At 41.9% G+C, this 19,673-nt stretch overlaps 1 protein-coding gene across 2 annotated transcripts in view; it reads right to left on the reverse strand.

Moving 5' to 3' along the window:
* The window catches only part of ZDHHC20 (zDHHC palmitoyltransferase 20), a 66,777-nt gene that overhangs the window by 21,570 nt on the left and 25,534 nt on the right, over positions 1-19,673 (reverse strand). For both annotated transcript variants that reach the window (XR_014175262.1, XM_081951669.1), the window contains exons 3-7: positions 11,661-11,755; positions 9,129-9,249; positions 8,095-8,164; positions 3,390-3,422; positions 1,984-2,104 (exon numbers count right to left, since the gene is read on the reverse strand). Coding sequence is in view for 1 of the 2 variants with exons in the window: in XM_081951669.1 (XP_081807795.1) it covers positions 1,984-2,104; positions 3,390-3,422; positions 8,095-8,164; positions 9,129-9,249; positions 11,661-11,755 (440 nt within the window). In the remaining variant the exon portion in view is untranslated. The remainder of the gene's footprint in view (positions 1-1,983; positions 2,105-3,389; positions 3,423-8,094; positions 8,165-9,128; positions 9,250-11,660; positions 11,756-19,673) is intronic.

Here is a 19,673-nt window from a genome sequence, read left to right on the forward strand (position 1 = left end):
CTGGTAATTAATCTTTTTTAAAAAATCATCTCAAGTTCATACGATAATACAAATTAAATTAAAATAATTGATACTTAATGTGAAATGTTAAGGAAATATGATGACCAATTTTGCTCAAAATTAATGCTACATAAAAAACCCCACAGCCGGTGAATCTAGAAAAGCCACAGATCTAGTGCATCCATGGCTCTATTCCAGATTCTGCTCAAATCATTGGGCCAGTGGACTAATGGAAGCCGGCAGTCCAAGTACATCAGGATATCTATAAATATTTTTTTTTCATTCTACTTTTAACAACAATTCATATTTTAGCCATAGTTTTGGCAAAATTAAGTCATTTTGCCAACACCTCCCCCCAGGGATTATGAGACACACCCACACACAAATACAATACATACAATAGCAGAGTTGGAAGGGACCTTAGAGGTCTTCTAGTCCAACCCCCTGCCTAGGCAGGAAACCCTATACCGTTTCAGACAAATGGCTATCCAACATCATCTTAAAGACTTACACACACACACACACACACACACACACACTTATGCAAAATGTCCTACAGAATAATAAGTACCAAAGCTGACAAAAATATTGACATGGCTTACCAATAAATTTCATAAACAAACAAACAATGCTAAACTATGCTTTACTATGATTTTCTCACTAAGACACAAAATAATAACGTATCATGGTAAACAATAATATGTCGTTATGAATCAAAATGCTGGTTGCATGCAACCCAGTAAAAACAAACCGTGAGAAAGAAAGAAAGGAAGGAAGGAAGGAAGGAAGGAAGGAAGGAAAGAAGGAAAGTGAGAGAGAGAGAGAAAGATGAAAGATAGATAGATTCTTGTTCCTAGATATTTAGTAATAACAGAATAAATGCAGTGTCAGAGACACAATGCTCGAGTGGAAAACGTAGCCTCCAGGATATCGGCTGGTTGAATCAGTAATCTCAGCTTCAACTAACTTTTCTCTCAATAGGAACATACATATTATGCCTTAATAAGACAAAGTACTGATATGCGAAGATTATTTTAGCACATATCACCTTTTATTTCAGTGGGCCATGCTACAATATCCAGGAAGGTTTGGTTAACTACAGTTTTCCATTACATTTCAAAGTTTGGAATGCATCAAGATCTTAAAACAAACTCAAATCAAATTTCAAAATCAAACGTTTCAAATTTCATTAAGAATCCTTTTATCTTGCAATTTCTCAGCTGTGACTCAGTACAAAGTCTTCATTACTTAATGTGCATGTACCACAACATCCCAAGAAGAGAAAAGGAACTGCATGAATTGTACCAGGCAAATATCTGTATTTGCCTGAATCATGAAGAGATATCACAGGTGTGTACAGGTTAACAATAAATAACCCCTCATGTTAAGGTTTACCCTGCGTAAATGTGTGTGTGTGTGTGTGTGTGTGTGTGTGTGTGTGTATATATTTATATTGCATGTACAAATTATTTTTACTATAAACACGTTTCATTTTGTGCTTACTTACTGTATAACTTATTCACATTCAAGTAATGTTTCTCACAGTCTATGAATGATAGCCAATTCTTTTCCAAAACCACAATGTTGCTATTCCAAAGGTTTAAAGCAATATTAAAAATGATCTGACTTATGGAACCAGGTCATGCTATTCAATCAGAATGAAGATTAAAAATCAGGTTTATTTTGAAATTAGAAGAGGGCAATGTTGATATGAATGTCATACGGTACATATATAATGTGCTTTCTTAAAACATGCATGAAAAGCCGACATAAAAGGTACAATCCACAAGACAGCAAATTCGGCTGCAGCGAAGCAAAAACCATGTATTATATATAACATTTAATTATTTAGTATTTTACTACTTCACCTCAAACTGATAACAGTTAGGTATACTATGACGCATAGTATATTTCATGAAGCATGAAAACACAATGCTTCTGTATTTTTTTTAAGATTAAAACTTTTAATTTTAAAGAACTTACTGTCCAAAACTTTATGAAATACTGAAGAACCGTAGCAGCAACAAACAGACAATACAGGAGGGAATAAAATAAAAAGAGGAGAAAAAACTTGTAGTTGGAAAATCCCACGCAGTTATTCACCCTGGAAAAGGAAAAAGAAATAGCCGTTTTTTTCCTTCTACAGAAGAGTTAAACAAATTTCGGCAGCCATGTTATAGATGGTTTCAAAAACAGTTGCTAATGGGATTGCCTGTAACCTCACAACATGGCTCTAAGTATCACAGTCAGTTACTTTTTCCTAGAAAGCAAACTAAAGGAGTTGCTGTTTGTCACCCTTCCAGAATATTTTCTAGCTCTTTAGTTTGTTTTTAACCTTTTGTGTGTGGGGAGGGGGGGTGAGGAAAAGAAGAAGGCATTAGATTCATTTCTGAACAAAGAACTAGGAACACCTATAGACCTATCTGGAATTTAACACTATTGCTAAAGATGAAGATGGTAGTAAAGACTGATATTAATGTTTATTTTATTTTAAAAAATCTTAAAATAAAAATCAGATTGGACTCTTATGCTTTTAGTATGACTCTACTAAAAGCATAAAAGTTTGCATTGCAGCACGTTTTATTTATTTTAATTTATATAGCTTCCGACCTCATCATAATGACTCAGGGTAGCTAACCATAAAAAACACAACAGTAACAACAAGGTAACAAAAAATACATAACTTGACAGCTGACATGAAACCACAAACCACCATCAGAGTAGCCATGTCACAGGGTCTGACATACAATACTAAAATAAAAGTGTCTTTGTCTATTTACAAAATTTACTATAATTCAATATATAAAGTATATTATATACATATAAACATTCTTGAGGGGATACTTGTTTAATGTCCATCACAATAAAGGGCCAAAAATGCCCCTGGGACTCGGGGATCCTCATCTTTCTTCTAGTCATTGTGTAACAATTAAAAACAGAACATTAATATGTATTTATCAAATATCGCTAGGAATGTTACCATTTAACCTTACTCTTAATAAAGCTTCCATTAATTTAATGAGTCACGATTGTCTAAGACCATTTACAGACCATTTACAAACTAGTGATTTAAAGCATCTTCAGAGAATTACTCAGCTATTCAGTTGTCTTTGAAGCATTATAAAGCCTCTCTTGTAACTATTATTTTGACAAAGTTGTAGTAGATGATTCTAGAATGTGCTATTTACTGTTGGTGAGAAAATAACCTAAGGTTCTTATTGTAAGAAAATAAAAATAAACCTAACTTAAATTTAGACTCTGTTTGTAGTTCACTCTTTAAATTTCCACCTAATTATTCCTACTCTTTACTTATTTTGTGCATACCCAATAATAAAAGAGCTTACTTATTGGTTTTGGTACAAAAACAAGAAGGAATAAACAAAACATACCAAGGACAATGATGATCCATTTTCAGTACACATCTAAAATAAAAGAAGCCATCCGAATCAATGCAAAGATGATAAATGAATATTATTATGCTTTTTTCAATAAATATGTCTAATCTCAAACTTTCAAACTTTTTTCCCCAGCACTGTAACATCTTGGAAACCATTGATCACTCCACCTCTGTACCCAGATTGTTTAAAGCAGTCAAGAAGCAGCAAAATATTACAAGGTAGGTTCATGGAGTTTTCCTATATAGCTTCATTCACAATAAAATACAGTCAAGAAAATCAGAACACAGTTGTAACTTGAGAAAAAAAGGAGAGGCATGCTTAAGCCTTAGAACCCCCTTTTCACTCAATCCATTTTACAATAGGGAGAAGAAATGAATAGAGGAGTGCATAATGTGTACATATTCTCTTGCATGTAGAAGAACAATAAAGAGGCACTTAGCACAAAAGTGGCAAAACTTTGCTATTCTTCCACATAGTTACAACTTTTCTACAACTACCTTTCATTTTCAAGTTCCTGGAAGGATTTTTTTTCATGCATCTGGTGTTTACTACCTTTAGCATTAATTCAAATTAAAACACTAATTGCCTGTGAAAAATGCTGTTACTACAAAGCATCACACTCAGCTTCTAGAGACTGCATCCTTCTAAAGCAGATTAATGGAGCACAACGGCATTAAATGATATACTGAATGCATTCATTTTCAGCTGCGGACTGTAATACTGACACAGGAATTTCAAAGGTTGTGAGAAGGAGTACTATGGGCTGTACACGCCAAAGAAAGCAGGATAGTGGAGTCAATGCCGTAGAGTCCTATCTTACTTCTGTCACAGATTTGGTACAGAGCCTCTTATAGTTACAAACAGAACTTTCCACTTTTGACACGACCGAATGAACAAACTGTTTTCTGCAAAAGCCCACTCCCTGTTAGCTCCTCTTTTGTTTCCTATGGAGGGGGGCAATCACCTCCAAGGTGTGGCTTTACTCTTAAGTCGACCCTGCTTTCTTAATTGTTCTTGTCTTCTGGCAGCTCTGCGCATACGCAGAGTGCCTCGCTGCTGTCTAGCTCCTTCTCTGCTACTGACGCAGAGCCCTCGTCTGAGCTTTCCTCAGCCCTCAGGACTGGCCCATGTTCCTCCCCAACCTCCTCACTGTCCAACTCTCCTGCCAGCTCCGCTTTTTTATATATATATATATATATAAAAGATATGGGAACAATACAATAGCAATAGCAATTAGAGTTATATACCGCTTCACAGTGCTTTTACAGCCCTCTCTAAGCGGTTTACAAAGTCAACATATTGCCTCCAACAATCTGCGTCCTCATTTTACCAGCCTCGGAAGAATGGAAGGTTGAGTCAACCTTGAGCCGGTGGGACTTGAACTGCTAAACTGCTGGCAATCAGCAGTCAGCAGAAGTAGCCTGCAGAACTGCACTCTAATCAATGCGCCACCACAGCTCTTATAGGAGAAAAAATATTAAATTAAAATAAAACCATAATAAAATTACAATAATATGGGGCCATAGAATTGCAATGGACTAGACTTCATAATTCGATATCTAAGGAAACTAACCATTTAACTGCTTCTGGTGTGTCTGAGATGAGATCATTTCCGAAAGCACCATCAGGAAAATTCACGAGTATCTAAGCAATCAATGTTTCTATGCCATGGCAACCCTGACATACACCAGACTGTGATTTTTATTGCAGTCACAGCATAATATAACCAATGTAAACATAATTTGACTGCAATTCTGGGTAACCATGGCTCCCAATGCTTGCTTGCTTGCTTGGGAATGATAAGCAAGGCATCTTGGCATGGAAAGCATGATAAACAAACATTCAGATTCTTGAGTGAGTTAATCTGTTCTGCTCACAGAAAGATCCAAATGAATGTCAGTGAGCAGTGCACATCAATATGCTGGTTGGTTTATAAGATAAAACGTTTCAAGTAGATTTCAGAAATTTTAGGGGGAAAAAAAAGATTTATCATGATACCTAAACTCTGTAGAGCAAGGGTGTCAAACTCAATTTCATTGAAGGCTGCATCAGGGTTGTGTTTGACCTTGGGGAGCGGGGTGGGCATGGCCAGCTCGACATCACTCGTGTCGGGGGCGCCTGTGGTGATCCGAGTGCTCTGCCAGCAAAAACGGGCTCCGACGGCCTCTCACAACCCTCTGCTAGCAAAAACAGGGCTCTGTTTTCGCTGGCGGAGGCACCGTGAGCCAGTCCCTCAATGTTTCCAGGGCATCCCCATAGGCCAGATCTAAGCACTCCACGGGTCAGATTTGGTCCCTGGGTCCTGAGTTTGGCGTCCCTGCTGTAGAGATTTGTTTGTTTATTTATTGAATTTATATTGCCTCCTATTCGCCCATGGCGACTCAAGGCAGCTTACAGAATATAAAACCTCATAGAAGAACAATAAAACAAATACAAGAAGAGTCATATAACAAATTAATATAATAAAATCACCTCCCATCCCTGTGACAGCATCTCACACGATCCATTTAATGGGCTCCCTCCCGCTCTGGGTTTCCCAGGCCTGCTGACAGAACCAGGTCTTCAGTGCCTTCTGGAAGAGTACTAGAGTGGGGGCCATTCTAATCTCGGGGGGGGGGGGATGATGTTCCAGAGAGAGGGGGCCATCATGGAGAAGGCCCTTCTTCTGGGTCCCTCCAGGTGTATCTCCCTAGGGGATGGAACCCGCAACATTCCCTGCCTCTGTTGGGTTGGGTAGATGTGACCAGCAAGAGATGGTCCCTCAAATAACCTGGTCCGAAGCCAACCTTTATATGCTAGTTTAATATGTCATAATGATTGGTTTAAATTAATGTTTGCAATGGATGAGCATCACCCTGGGAAAGCTACTTTCACAATCATGGTATTGCCAGTGAATCCAAAAGGTATTGAGACTCCTTTATTTAATCCCCAGGGGGCATTTACTCTGGCACTATGTCTCCTCAGCCGTCCCTGAAGGCCACGAAGGGAGGATTGCTTAGTTAGAGAGACAGTGCTTTTATGGCACTGGACACACAGGACCAACAGATCATGTGCTTCTCCAGTGCCTTTATGATAGAGACATTTATAGTAGTTTCATCTCACCATTACTGCGCAAATACCCAGACTGCATGGGACAATTTTTATACCTCCTATTGCATCAAACCTGCCACAACATATAGTGTTGCCACACTCTGCACAGCAGTGCTTAAAGTTCGTTGGATGATAACCTGTGTCATAAAGTAGACTTAATGAGCATCTAGTTCACCATATGAGAATGTTCTGTAATTTGAAATAATCTTCCATGCACTAACCTTTATTCTCTCCTTTTCCCATCTAATGTTTCTATTCCATTTTTTAGATTTTTAAATACTTGATTATGTGTAATTTCTGATTTAATATACTTTTATATTTTCTAGCTTCTTATAATTTTTATGTATCTTCTCCACTTTTTAATTAACTGTATCCCACTCTCTTTATTACGATCTATGATCCTACTAGAGATCTGAATGATTGATGTGTCAACTCAGACTATGTAACTCACCAATATGTCAACGTTTAATCAAATAAGACTTATTAAAATGCTCTATTCCTCTTTCTCTCTCTCACACACACACTCACACATAATCATGGAATACAAAATATACAGATTAATTTGACTGTTTTCTTTCTTCCTTGCTTTCTATAAAGAGTATTTCTTTACTTCAACACTCTTTAAAAAAAAGACACAATTTACAATAAAACCACAACTATTACATTCTTTTTCATGGGAAAGAGAACAGCTTATGGTTTTACATTATTCTTAGTTCTGATGATACAGTTTATACAAACTCATGAAAAATATAGCTAAGATAGGCAAGTGCAAGCCCATTTTCAGCCAGGGAAGGTCACTGTGTCAATATAACCTCTCTATCAATCTCTCTTATATAAATGTAACAAATGAAATAAATGAGTTTTGATATCTTTTCCCACTTGCAAAACAGATTATTGTGAAGAAACACCTTATACAGGCAGTCCTCGGGTTACAATGGTAATTGGGACCAGGATTGCTGTTGCCAAGTAATGCGGTTGTAAAATGCTACATCATGTGTGACTGCATTGCTTAAAGACAGAAACCAAGGAACTCCCAGTTGTTCTCATAACCTCAAAGACATGTGGGGCATAAAGCAGGAGGAGTCCCAGGTAGGAATGAGCCTTGAGAGGCCTGGTGCAGGCGACACGTAAGTTGGGAGAGGGAGTGCTGCAGAGGCCAGGGAAGGAGGATGTGAGATGCATACAAGTGCAGAGGGGTCAGGGCAGAAGGAAGCAAGATGGCATGCAAGAAGTAGGGGACTTATCAGAGCAACTGTGCAACCTTCCCTGCTGGCAATCCTCATTGATTTTGCTTGGGATAAGCTGGCAGGGAAGGCCTCAAATGGCCATACCATGACTGGGATGCTACTACAATTGTCATAAAGTGCTGGCTATCAATCACTCAGATTGCAATTGCCATGCCAGTGAGGGTGCTACAATGCCGGAGTTTTGAGGATTAATTGTAAATACTACTCATTCAGCATTGTTGCAACTTTGAAGACATGCTGAAGAAGCGGTCAGTAAGCGAGGACTACCTGTATGTGGAAAAGGAACTCTGTGATCTCAGGTCTGAAGATATGTTTGAAAACAAACTCATCAATCCAACCTAGAATCAGTGTATACTTACAGGTCACACGCAGAACAATGATGGCATCGATCAGGTTTTATTAGCTGGCATCTATCGCAGTATCTAATAGCTAAATGGAAGATTTCAAAGTCAAGATATGAAATGTGAAGCTTTAGAATTAGGACTTTAAAACTTACCTACTTCTCAGAACAGAATCTAGAAGAATTCAAAATGTAAATAGGGCAGTCATATTTCAAAGATAAATGGGTAGGGAGTAATGTGAGAACTCTCCAATAAAATCTATATGATTTCATTGGCCACCCATCACCAGTACAGAGGTGCAAAAGTAAAAGGAAAGAAAACTATTTACGGAAAGGTGAAACATGAACATAATCTAAACCACTGGTCCCCAACTTTTTTGGCTCCATGGACTAGCAGTGGCAACAACAGCGGGGGGGGGGAGGGGGATGGTCTTGTGCATGCAACCAAATCCCGCTCATATGCAAATAAAGCTTTGCACGCTTGTCTGCCACTTGCCCAGTACTGGACTGCAGCCCAGGGGTGGGGGATTCCTGATCTAAATAATATCTGGAACAGTTCTTGATTTTGATCCCCCCCCCTTTTATTGCCATATACCTTCCAGAGTCACAAAGAAATGACTCTGAGAGGGGCACCCGATAGATTTTATAAACAAACAAATACCCGGAACTTTGAGTTAACCACATGGAGTCTCTATGTGCGAACTGAGTGGCCATATAAATTAAACAAACAAACAAACAAATACCATGCAAATCTTTCAAAATGAAAGTATCATTTCTCTCACATCTTAAACAGGGAGATACTACCATCCTTTTTCACAAAATACCAAAAATATATTTGCAAATAATGGGTCGCCGGTACATTGTGAACCTGGATGAATGTTATAAATACAGCTAGCAGAGGGGCTTTGCAACTCAGCCGGGCTAAGGAACATTTTAGCAATGTTCAGATATCAGGAAGAATGATTGTTTTATTTCGGAAAATCTGTCTGTGGAGGTAGAAATAAAGATAACACATCTGGTGCAAGTCCAGGGAAGGCAACGCCAATGGCTTACCTCTTGATGTTGTTGTCGTATAGACAGGCAGATCTTTAGCAGCTCTTCTTAAAATTTCCTGCTGAGATTCTGGTCTCTCTTCTTTTTCATATTGTTCCTTATCAGTTTTTGATAAGCAAAACTGCATAAAAGGGGAAAAGCAGGTTTGTTGCCTGCTAATTATATTTAGCATCTGCTAACTTATATTTAGATGATATGTACAGCATTTTTATACATTATTAATTCAAAGAAATTTCAAACCAAAATCAAAAAGCTGGCCAGTTTGCATCACCAAACAGATAATGTATATTATCCTAACCAAAAATCTATTTCCCCTTTCATCTCTTTAGTACTGTACAAACGTATCGCCTATCACTCTACATTATTACTAGGTGTATGACATCTGGTAATTATAAATGCATGTTAATTACATTATCTATACTTCTGGTGGATTCAGCAATCGTGACTGTCACATAAAATGTGCAGTGGTCTAGACAGATGGAAATTGCACTGTTCAAATTTATATAATGAACATTTGCGCTCGTTGGCTGGAAACAGGATTCCGCTCATTAAACCCTCACTTGCCCACAGGGATCAAGAATTGGATGATGAAGGCAATTGAAGGAATGATGCAGTAATGAACCCACTAAATAAAAGCATGAAACTGAAGCCCTGGAAAATTTCAATACTTTGCCAAGCAACACTGACAAGCTGAGCACTGCGCTTATATTTTAAGACAAGATGCCATAATGTGTAAAGCATTTCAATTCAACAGGATGATATGCATTCCATAAAAAGTGACTGTACAAAATTGTAGCTCCAATCTAAGTAGATGGCTAGCTTCAAAACAACTTTTGTATGTACCGTATTTTTCGGAATATAAGATGCACCTTTTTCTCTCAAAAAAGAGGGTGAAAATCTGGGTGCGTCTTATACATTGAATACAGCATTTTTGGCCTCCCAAAACCCTGCCCCTTTGCAAAAATGGACGTGCAGAGGCTTTGGGAGGCTTGCAAAGTGCTCCTGAGGGCTGGGGAGGGCAGGCCGTTTTTGCTCGTTTTTGTCCCCCCCCAGCCCCCAGGAGCAGTCTACAAGCTCGCAAAGCTGTGCATCCCCCCCCCCCTTAATTTTTTTGCAAAAAAACGAGGCGTGCAGAGGGTTTGGAAAGCCTGCAGAATGCAAAACTTTTTTTAAAAAGTTTACCTCTTCAAAATCTTGGTGATTCTTATACTCCGGTGCGTCTTATAGTCCGAAAAATACGGTACCTTTTAACATCTTGTCATCTCCATGAATATCTCTTTAGTATTACCTATTTGTAAACAGGCTGAAACTGGATTTAGGATTTTCTTAAGTGCTATGGCAGATTCTAAGCTTTTAAAAATATGTAGTCACAAATTAAAAACAGGTGAAACCTAATGAGATGCTAAATGCCATTCAAGGGTTGGTTTTGATTAATAAAAACGTAACTGCTTGATTCCTTGATATCTATGGTATTGTTGCCTCTGTGAATCTGCCTGCCCAGTGCAATCAATCCCAGAAGTGATGGTTTGGACCTCTCCCCATTAAGGTGATAGAAGGGCAGTCTAGCTATTCACAAAAAATTGTCTATTTTTAAAAACTATCTAATACTTTACCATTGCTTTTCTACTTTCAAAAATGTACTGTGAAAACACACCTCAGGCTAACTTTTGAGAGTAAAAGAAAATAGACATATTCAGGCCTACAATTAAAAAAAGATCCAGATGATGTTTGACTCTAAATCAGGGCTGTTAAACTCACATCATCACAGTGTCGTCACGTGACATATCAGGACTCCCCTCCCCTCTTGCTAAACTGGCCGTGGCCAGCGTGTGACGCATCCGGCCCATGGGCCAGGAGTTTGACAGCCCTGCTCTAAATAGAAGAGCTATTTAGCAAAAAATTAAAACTAGAACTGCTGAATTATAATTGTCTCAGGCTGCATTTTGATTTAACATAGGGCATTGATAAAATAATTATTTTTAGGAAGGGTCATGTTTAATTTAAATTAGCAAAAGGAGTTCCTTAATGCATCTCTCTTTCTGTCTATGGATGTAACATGGATTAGAGCATTGATAATGACTTCATATTGACATTGTACATTTCTATAGAATTTGGACATTATTTGGGTGTCTTAAAATTCATAGCACTCCTAAATGAGAATGAAGATTGTTTTAAGCATAATTGTTAAAGTAAGAATGATTCTTAAAATATACAGATTGTGAATTGGTTTATACCTATATTAAGACTACGAAACAGAACACAAAGGTCACCTATCTGAACACCGATAAGCTATCTCGTTCAAAAACAGGAAATTGTTCAAATTAAAAATATCTAAATTAAGCTGTGGCATTGCGGTAATTTCAGAAAATAATTATATGTTTTTCATTCACAACACTGCAATATAATTTATTAAATTGGAACAGGAAAACTAAACAAAAAGAAAACGTAACAAATCTTATTTTAAAGCAAGCATTAGTATAACAAACAATTCAATAGTAAAAACTGCATAATTTTGCCAATGGTAACGTTTACCTCATTGGAAGGGGAGGCAGGAGATGTAAAAATAGTCTGCCAATAGGACCACGCAAACATAACAAATGACAGATGAAAAATCACAAGGTAGACAACTGCAATAAAAATAAAATACAAATAAAATTTCAGTGAAAACTGTTAAAAAGAGCAAAAATAACAACATGATAAAGGGTTAGGGGATTAATGCAACATTTCCTTTGACTCATTTGCAAAATAGGTTTGAAGACATAATTGTAGACTATGAGACTGCACAGAAGCCTGAGTAATAGTCAACAATAAATCAATAATAATAGGGTCATAAATAAAATAGATCAATTCCAATGGAGTCAAATAACAATTGTAGGTAGCTGGCCAACAAAAATTAGAAGTGGATTCCAAGTCTGGCTTGTAAACCAAAGTGTGAAATTATAGGTATGGATGTTTTTCTATCCTAAAAACCATTTCAATCACAAAAGGATGCTCCAAGCATATGGATTATTGCAATTTAATTGCTCTTACTTAATATCAGGAAGCATTAACTGGTTCACAATCCAGGGGCAAGTCAAGTTTTGAGTGTCTAGCAGTTTCTCCAAGTAATCGCACTTTCTAGATCCAATTCAAGGTACTGATTATCATCTTTCAAGCTCCACAAGGCACAGACCCAGGTTAGTTGTGGGACTGTGTCTCATTAATGGTATCTACGCTCCTACCTGTGTTTCCCTGAAAATAAAACCGAGTCTTATTTTCGGGGAAACACAGGTAGGAGCGTAGAGACCATTATCTACCTCCTCCTACTGAGTCTTATTTTCTATTGGGCCCCAAAATAAGCACTCGGGCTCATTTTTGGGGTGTCTTATTCCCCCCTCCCCATTTACGCGAGGCCCACTTCTTCTGCTTGCTCACAGTGGGACAGGAGGCCCTGCACTGTGTCAGTCCCGCTGCCACAAGGCGGGAGTGGAGCTGCCCCACATGCCACGCACTGGCTTGCCTCAGAACCCCCATAGACAGGCTACCCATGCCCTGGCACCTGCCTCGCCTCGCAGCCCTGGCACCAGCACACTGCTTGGCGTCCTGCTCTGTTGCGGCTGTGAGCAAGTGGAAGGCGGCCAGAGGTCATGTGGGCTCCTGCTGCACACATGTGCTGGTGCTGCCATAAGGCAACTGATGGGGCGTGGGTGGCTTGGCTGTGGGGGCCCTGAGGAAAGTGGTATGGGGCGCAGCTCCACCCCCCCACCTCACCTCATGGCTGCAGCACTGTAACCAGACAGAATGGGTGCTGGCTGGCTGCGCAGGCTCATAAGTAAGGATTATTTTGGGGGGTAGGACTTATATTAGGCACACATGGAAAAACATGCTAGGGTTTATTATCAGGATAGGTCTTATTTTTGAAGAAACAGGGTACTAGGTTAGGTAGGAGAGCACGCTCCAGGTCTCCTTTCTTAAATGCTGCTACCTGATGGCTGCTCCACCTCTTTGGAGTAGCCGCCCTCCTGAGATACAAGAGATCTCTTCTGTTCGAGTCTTTCACCTTGTTTCCCCCCCTAACATTGGACTAGAGTGATGATGGCGAACCTATGGCACACGTGCTACAGGTGGCACAAGGAGCCATATTTGCTGGCGCAACAGCCCTCAGCCCTGGCGCACATGTGCATGCTGCCAGCTGATTTCCAGCTTTCTGGAGGGCTGGGGAAGGCTGTTTTTGCCCTCCCCAGGTTTCAGAAAAGCCTCTGGAGCCTAGAGAGGGTGAAAAACAGGCCCAATGGGCCAACCAGAAGCTCGTTCCAGCCGTTTTCTGCCCTCCCCAGGTTCCGGAGGCTTTCCTGAAGCCTGGGGAGGGTGAAAACCAGCTCAACGGGCTAATCAGAAGTTCGTTTGAACTTCTAGTTGGCCTGTTGAGTCTGTTTTTCACCTTCCTCAGGCTCTGGAGGCTTTCCTGGGGGGGGGTGTTCTGTCCCATGATTCCAATGAATATGCAGACACAGGCTTGGATGTCTGCCACGATTAATTACATAGATAAAGCCACCCCTTGGCTAGCAGCCTAGAAAGTTCAAGAACCTAAGATAAAACTTACAGAATGCTTTCTCAACGGCTCGTAAAATGGACTGTTGTTTCCTGCAAAGATTCCCCTCCCGTCGCTCCACCTATAAACTCTTTGGGAGGGGCCACACCCTTAGCCAGCTGTCCTTACTTCCTTCTATGACGTCTTCTCCACAGCTGTTCCTTTCTCCTATCAATTCTACGCATACGCATATCAGGGACAACCTCCCTCTGTTCCTCCTCACTGCTCCTTGATTCAGATGCCACCTGGTGGCCAACAGGTCTTTCTAGTTCCTGCTCTGACTCCAAACACCCTCCAGAGTCTTCCTCATCCTCCAGAGCAGTCCCATAATGGTCTGAGCTGTCAGAGTCCACCAACAGCTCAACCGGCCGCTGCTGGGCCAAACACTATCCCTCACCGCAGGGCACTTCCCCCGGGTCTGACGCTCAGGGTGTGGCTTAGCTGGAAATTGTTCATGGAAGGCCTGCACCAAAGCAGGTGCGTGCACGGAGGTCACATCCTCCCAGGTAACATCCTCTGGCTCTCGGCCTTTCCATTCCACAAGGTATTGGAACCGTCCTTTCAGCCATCAGGAATCCCGAATCCTGGCAACTTCGTACTCGGCTGACTCCTCATCGGCACAGGGTTCTGTCTGGGGATGATCGGGTTGGCGAAGAGGACAAGCCGGCTGTTCAGGAACAAGAAGAGATCGATGAAAGACCGGATGAATTCACAATGAACATGGCAAAGTCAGGTGATAGGCAACCGGATTGATGACTGCTTCAACAGGAAATGAGAAGTTAACAGTGGTCTAACTTCTTGACCGGCTGATTTGACAGAAGGTGTCTAGTGGACAGCCACACTTGATCGCCCACAGTCAACGCCGGCGTCACGCTCTGTGACCTGTCCGCGACTCTCTTATAGTCCTCCTTGGCTTTATCCAGATATCACCGCACTACTTGATGGACCGCCTGTAGTTATGACAGGAAGTCCTCATCTGCAGGGACTGGTGAGTTGATGGGTGTAAGGGGAAAGAATAATACAATAGCAGAATTGGAAGGGACCTTGAAGGTCTTCTAGTCCAACCCCCTGCCTAGGCAGGAAACCCTATACTGTTTCAGACAAATGGCTATCCAACATCTTCTTAAAGACTTCCAGTGTTGGGGCATTCACAACCTCTGGAGGCAAGCTGTTCCACTGATTAATTGCTCTAACTGCCAGGAAGCTTCTCCTCAGTTCTAAGTTGCTTCTCTCCTTGATTAGTTTCCACCCATTGCTTCTTGTTCTACCCTCAGGTGCCTTGGAGAATAGTTTGACTCCCTCTTCTTTGTGGCAACCCCTGAGATATTGGAACAATGCTATCATGTCTCCCCTAGTCCTTCTTTCTTTTAAGCTAAACATACCCAGTTCCTGCAACCGTTCTTCATATGTTTTAGTCTCCAGTCCCCTAATCATCTTTGTTGCTCTTCTCTGCACTCTTTCTAGAGTCTCCACATCTTTTTTACATCGTGGCGACCAGAACTGAATGCAGTATTCCAAGTGTGGTCTTACCAAGGCATTATAAAGTGGTATTAACACTTCACGTGATCTTGATTCTATCCCTCTGTTGATGCAGCCTAGAACTGTGTTGGCTTTTTTGGCAGCTGCTGCACACTGCTGGCTCATATTTAAATGGTTGTCCACTAGAACTAGAACCGAGAATGATACCCCACATTGGCCAAGAAGGGCGTTGTCTGCGTGGATGTGTGCTGTGAATTATTGAACGCAAACTCCGCTATTGCCAGGTAGTCCGCCCAATCATTTTGCTGCTGGTTCACAAAACAGCGCAGGTACTGTTCCAAGATCCCGATCACTTTCTCCGTCCCTCCGTCGGTTTCGGGATGGCGCGCTGAGGACAAGCAGATCTTGACATCCAAGGCCGTCATCAGCCCTTTCCAAAACTAGGCTGTGAATTGCGTTCCTCTGTCCGACACGACCCTGTCAGGTAGGCTGTGCAAACTGAAAACATGTTGGATAAACATGCGGGTGGTGACGCGGGCTGTTGGTAATCTCCGACACGGGATAAAATGTGCCATCTTCGTCAGCATGTCTACCACCACGAACACCGTGGTGAATCCAGAAGACGGAGGCAAGTCTGTCAGAAAGTCCATAGAAATGGCTCCCCAGGGTCTCTCCGGGGTCGGCAATGGCTGAAGCAGCCCTGGAGGGGCTCCTGTCACTGACTTAGCCTGCCGACACCATACACAAGACATGACGTAAGATTGTACGTCATGTCACAATCGAGGCCACCAGAAGGTACGGGAGACGAGGTTCAAGGTCTTGAAGAGGCCAAAGTGCCCCGCCGCAGGATTATCATGGCACTGGGATAGAATAAGTCCCCGAAGTGGCCCCGCTGGCACATAGGGTCTGTCCCAGTACCGCAAAAGTTCATCGGTAAATGTCCATGGGGAGGCAGGCTCCACCTCCGCCTTCCGTTGTTCTACCCAATTGTCTTCCCGTATCTGGGGCCGTAAGTCCATAGGCTTGTGAACTGCGGAGAAGGACTCTAAGGGCAAAACTGTCCGAGGTAGAATCAGGTTTTTGGTACACGAATACTCAGGTTTCCTTGATAGGGCATCCGCCCTTTGGTTGTGCGCACTGGGGATGTACATCACGTGGAAATTGAACTGTGCAAAGAAAAGAGACCACCGGATCTGGCGCTGGTTCAATTTCCGCGTGGTCTTCAGAAATTCCAAATTCCTATGGTCCATCCGGACTTCAATCTGATGCCTGGCCTCCTCTAGATGATGCCTCCAAGCTTCAAATGCCACCTTAATGGCTAGTAACTCCTTCTCCCAAATGGTATAATTGCACTTGGAAGAATTGAGTTTCCGCGAGTAATAAGCGCAAGGGAAAAGGGTACCGCCGGAGGCGTGAGCCTGAAGTAACACCGCTCCCACAGCGATATCGGATGCATCTGCCTCCACTACAAACGGATGGTGGGGGTCAGGATGTTTCGAAATGGGCTCTTTCATGAAGGCCTGCTTGAAGGCCTGGAACGCTTGGTGCTCAGCCCCCCCCCCAGAACACATCTGCAAAATCTTCTATGTCGGAAGGCAATGACACCCCGGGTGGGCTCAGCAGCTGGCCTGCACAGACATGATGGATGTGGTCCACACATTGCAAGGCTGGAAAGGTGACAATGTTCTGGGACCAGTAGATCTGTGGGTCGTGCGCCCGAAGCAAAGCCAAGTCCAAGACCACAGGGAAATGCAGGCCAGAGGTAACGTGGAATTGGATGGCTTCCTCATGAGCCCCGATGACCATGCGCAAGGCTTCTGCGGCGGCCTTGATAGGCCCAGACAGAAGCACCCGGCCGTCAATGGTCTCCACAAGCATAGGAGGATCTACTGGACACAGAGGAACCGCATACTTGGTCGCAAACGCTTCGTCCATGAAGTTCGTGGTAGCACCGGAGTCGACGAGAGCATGTGCCGGAATCCCCTGCGGGCTACTGGACAGGACTATTCAGGATGCCAGGATCAGGTGTCGGGGAGGCCTGCAAGTCACTGTCTCTGAACATGGCTCCGAATTGATGCGCGCCTGACCCAAGGTCTCCCTTAGATCAGGCTTGGAGGCCTTTCCTGACAAATTGTTCTGGGTCTGGGGTGTAGGTCCCGTAGCTGATGCCCCTCGTCTCTTGGGGCAAAAGGCTGCCATGTGGCCAGGTTCCCCACAATAAAAACACAACCCTCCTAAGCGCCGTCTGTCTTTCTTCATTATCAACGAGCGGGGTTTGACTGCACCTAATTCCATAGGCCTGTTTTTCACCTTCCTCAGGCTCTGGAGGCTTTCCTGGTGGGGCGAGGGTGGGGGGTTTCGCCCTCCCCAGGCCTCAGGAAAGCCTCTGGAGCCTGGGGGGTGAAATTCCCCCCCGCTGGGGAGGTCGCATGCGCATGCATGGGGGGGTCATGCATACATGCACAGGTGGGTGGGCACGCATGCGCAATAGCGCGTGTACAAACACAATTTTTTTAGAAAAAGGTTAGCCATCACTGGACTAGGGTGTGGGTTGAACTGGAAGGCTGTTTAGTCTGGGGCCTAGAGGGAAAGACTACTTCTGATTTTAGCTGTGTTTTTATGGATCTTTGTGAGCTGCCTAGAGTCATTATACAAGATAAGCAGCCAGATAAGTCCTGATGGGGTTTGTTGTTTTCTAGCCAATTTATTTTAATCTGCCAATATTAATTCAATTATTTGGAGACCCTGATCTTTCCATGTTTGAAGAATGACTTGTAGCAATAGCATACATAGAAATACATATGCACACACAAAGAAACCTGAGATACATAGATACATATATGAGGAGTAGAAATTGCCAGAATTGTTTTCAGCTAATGATGGCAACCATAGTAACTAGTAATTGCACTGGAATTTTGTCTTTGCTTTTTATTTTTCTGGTTTTTAAAAATCAGGGCTGTTTTTTTTTTTTAGATAACCACAGTATTGATAACACAAACCAGTTTTGCCTGAGATTTCTAAACAGTCCAGAGGTATGTTTTCCCGCATAAAGAATATATGATAGCAATAATAAATATGCAATTTCAGTTAAGCACTATAAATATTATAAATTGTATTTTATTATTACAAAATATGGAACTGGAAATCATACGTTGAAATCCTTGCACTTATAAAATTCTTTTTAAAAATTTATTTTTTTACTTTTAATTAGATTTTTCATTTGGTTTTAAGAGTCATTGTGTTTTTACAGTTTTCCATATTTTGCTTTTTGATTGTGTTATGTGGTTGTTTTTAATATGTGAGCTGCTCAGAGTTGCAGATATGAGATGTGTGGCTATACAAATTGAATACATTTGAATTAATAAAATCCAGTTCCAGCTTCAGAAAAGGTCATCCTCTATTTCACCTGAATAAGCTCAGTCTGTCAAAATAATCTGGTACTCATAATTTATATCTTTCTTAGTTCTTAAATTATGCATATTTATAATAAGCAAATGTATAGTATTCATTCTTCTTATTTAACATCTGCATGGAGTCATGTGTTGTAAATATAATACTCAGCTTTATATCTCAGCTGTGGCCTAAACAGAAGATGCCGTTGAGAACTTGTCCCTATGTCCTGGAGGCTGTTACGGCCTAGAGACAAAACAGGCTTAAATTCAATCCCAGCAAGACAGAGCAGTTTTGAGTGAGGAAGCTTTCCAGTTATAGAAAAATCCTATCTAAGTGACCAATTTTTAGATATATCAAGGACAATTGCAAAATTCCAACTGTGGCTTTACTGCATGCATGTTAATTGCTGTGTATGTTCTAATGACTATTGGTTTGGTTTAATTCCATAAAATCATGGAATCAAAAGGCTGGAAGGGACCTAGGTCTTCTCATCCAGGGGTCTCCAACATTGGCAACTTTAAGACTCCCAGAATTCATCAAAGCTGGCTGAGGAACTCTGGGAGTTGAAGTCCACAAGTCTTAAAGTTGCCAAGGTTGGTGAGCCCTGTTCAGTGATGGGTTGCAGGTGGTATGTCCCGGTACGGTGTACCGGAGCCTACCCAGAGCATCGGATACCGTTCCGGTACGGTGCTCCGGAAGGTCCACCTGCCTGCCTGAGCTCACCTGTCTTTTAAGGCTTCCATGCATGGCGGGTACAGTGCCTGTGCGATGCTGTGCGGAGCAGCTGGAGCATCGCAGAGGCTCGCGGAGGTGCTAAGATGCAGGTGCATGCGTACCGGTTGGAACGGGATCCGGAACCCACCACTGTCCCTGTTCAAGGCAGGAGTTCTTATACCATCCCAGACAAATGGTTGTCCAATCTTTTTTTTAAAAAAAACCTTCAGTGATGCAGCATCCACAGCTCTGGGAGGCAAACTGTTCCATTGATTAATCATTCTCCCTTGTCAGGAAATTCTTCCTTATTTTCAGGTTGAATCTCCCGCTGACAGCTTCACCTGTGGCTTCTTGTCCTTCCCTTAGGTGCTATTGGAGAATAAATCAAT

This window comes from Natrix helvetica, assembly GCF_964273705.1.
Source record: "Natrix helvetica genome assembly, chromosome: 4".
NCBI lineage: Eukaryota > Metazoa > Chordata > Lepidosauria > Squamata > Natricidae > Natrix > Natrix helvetica.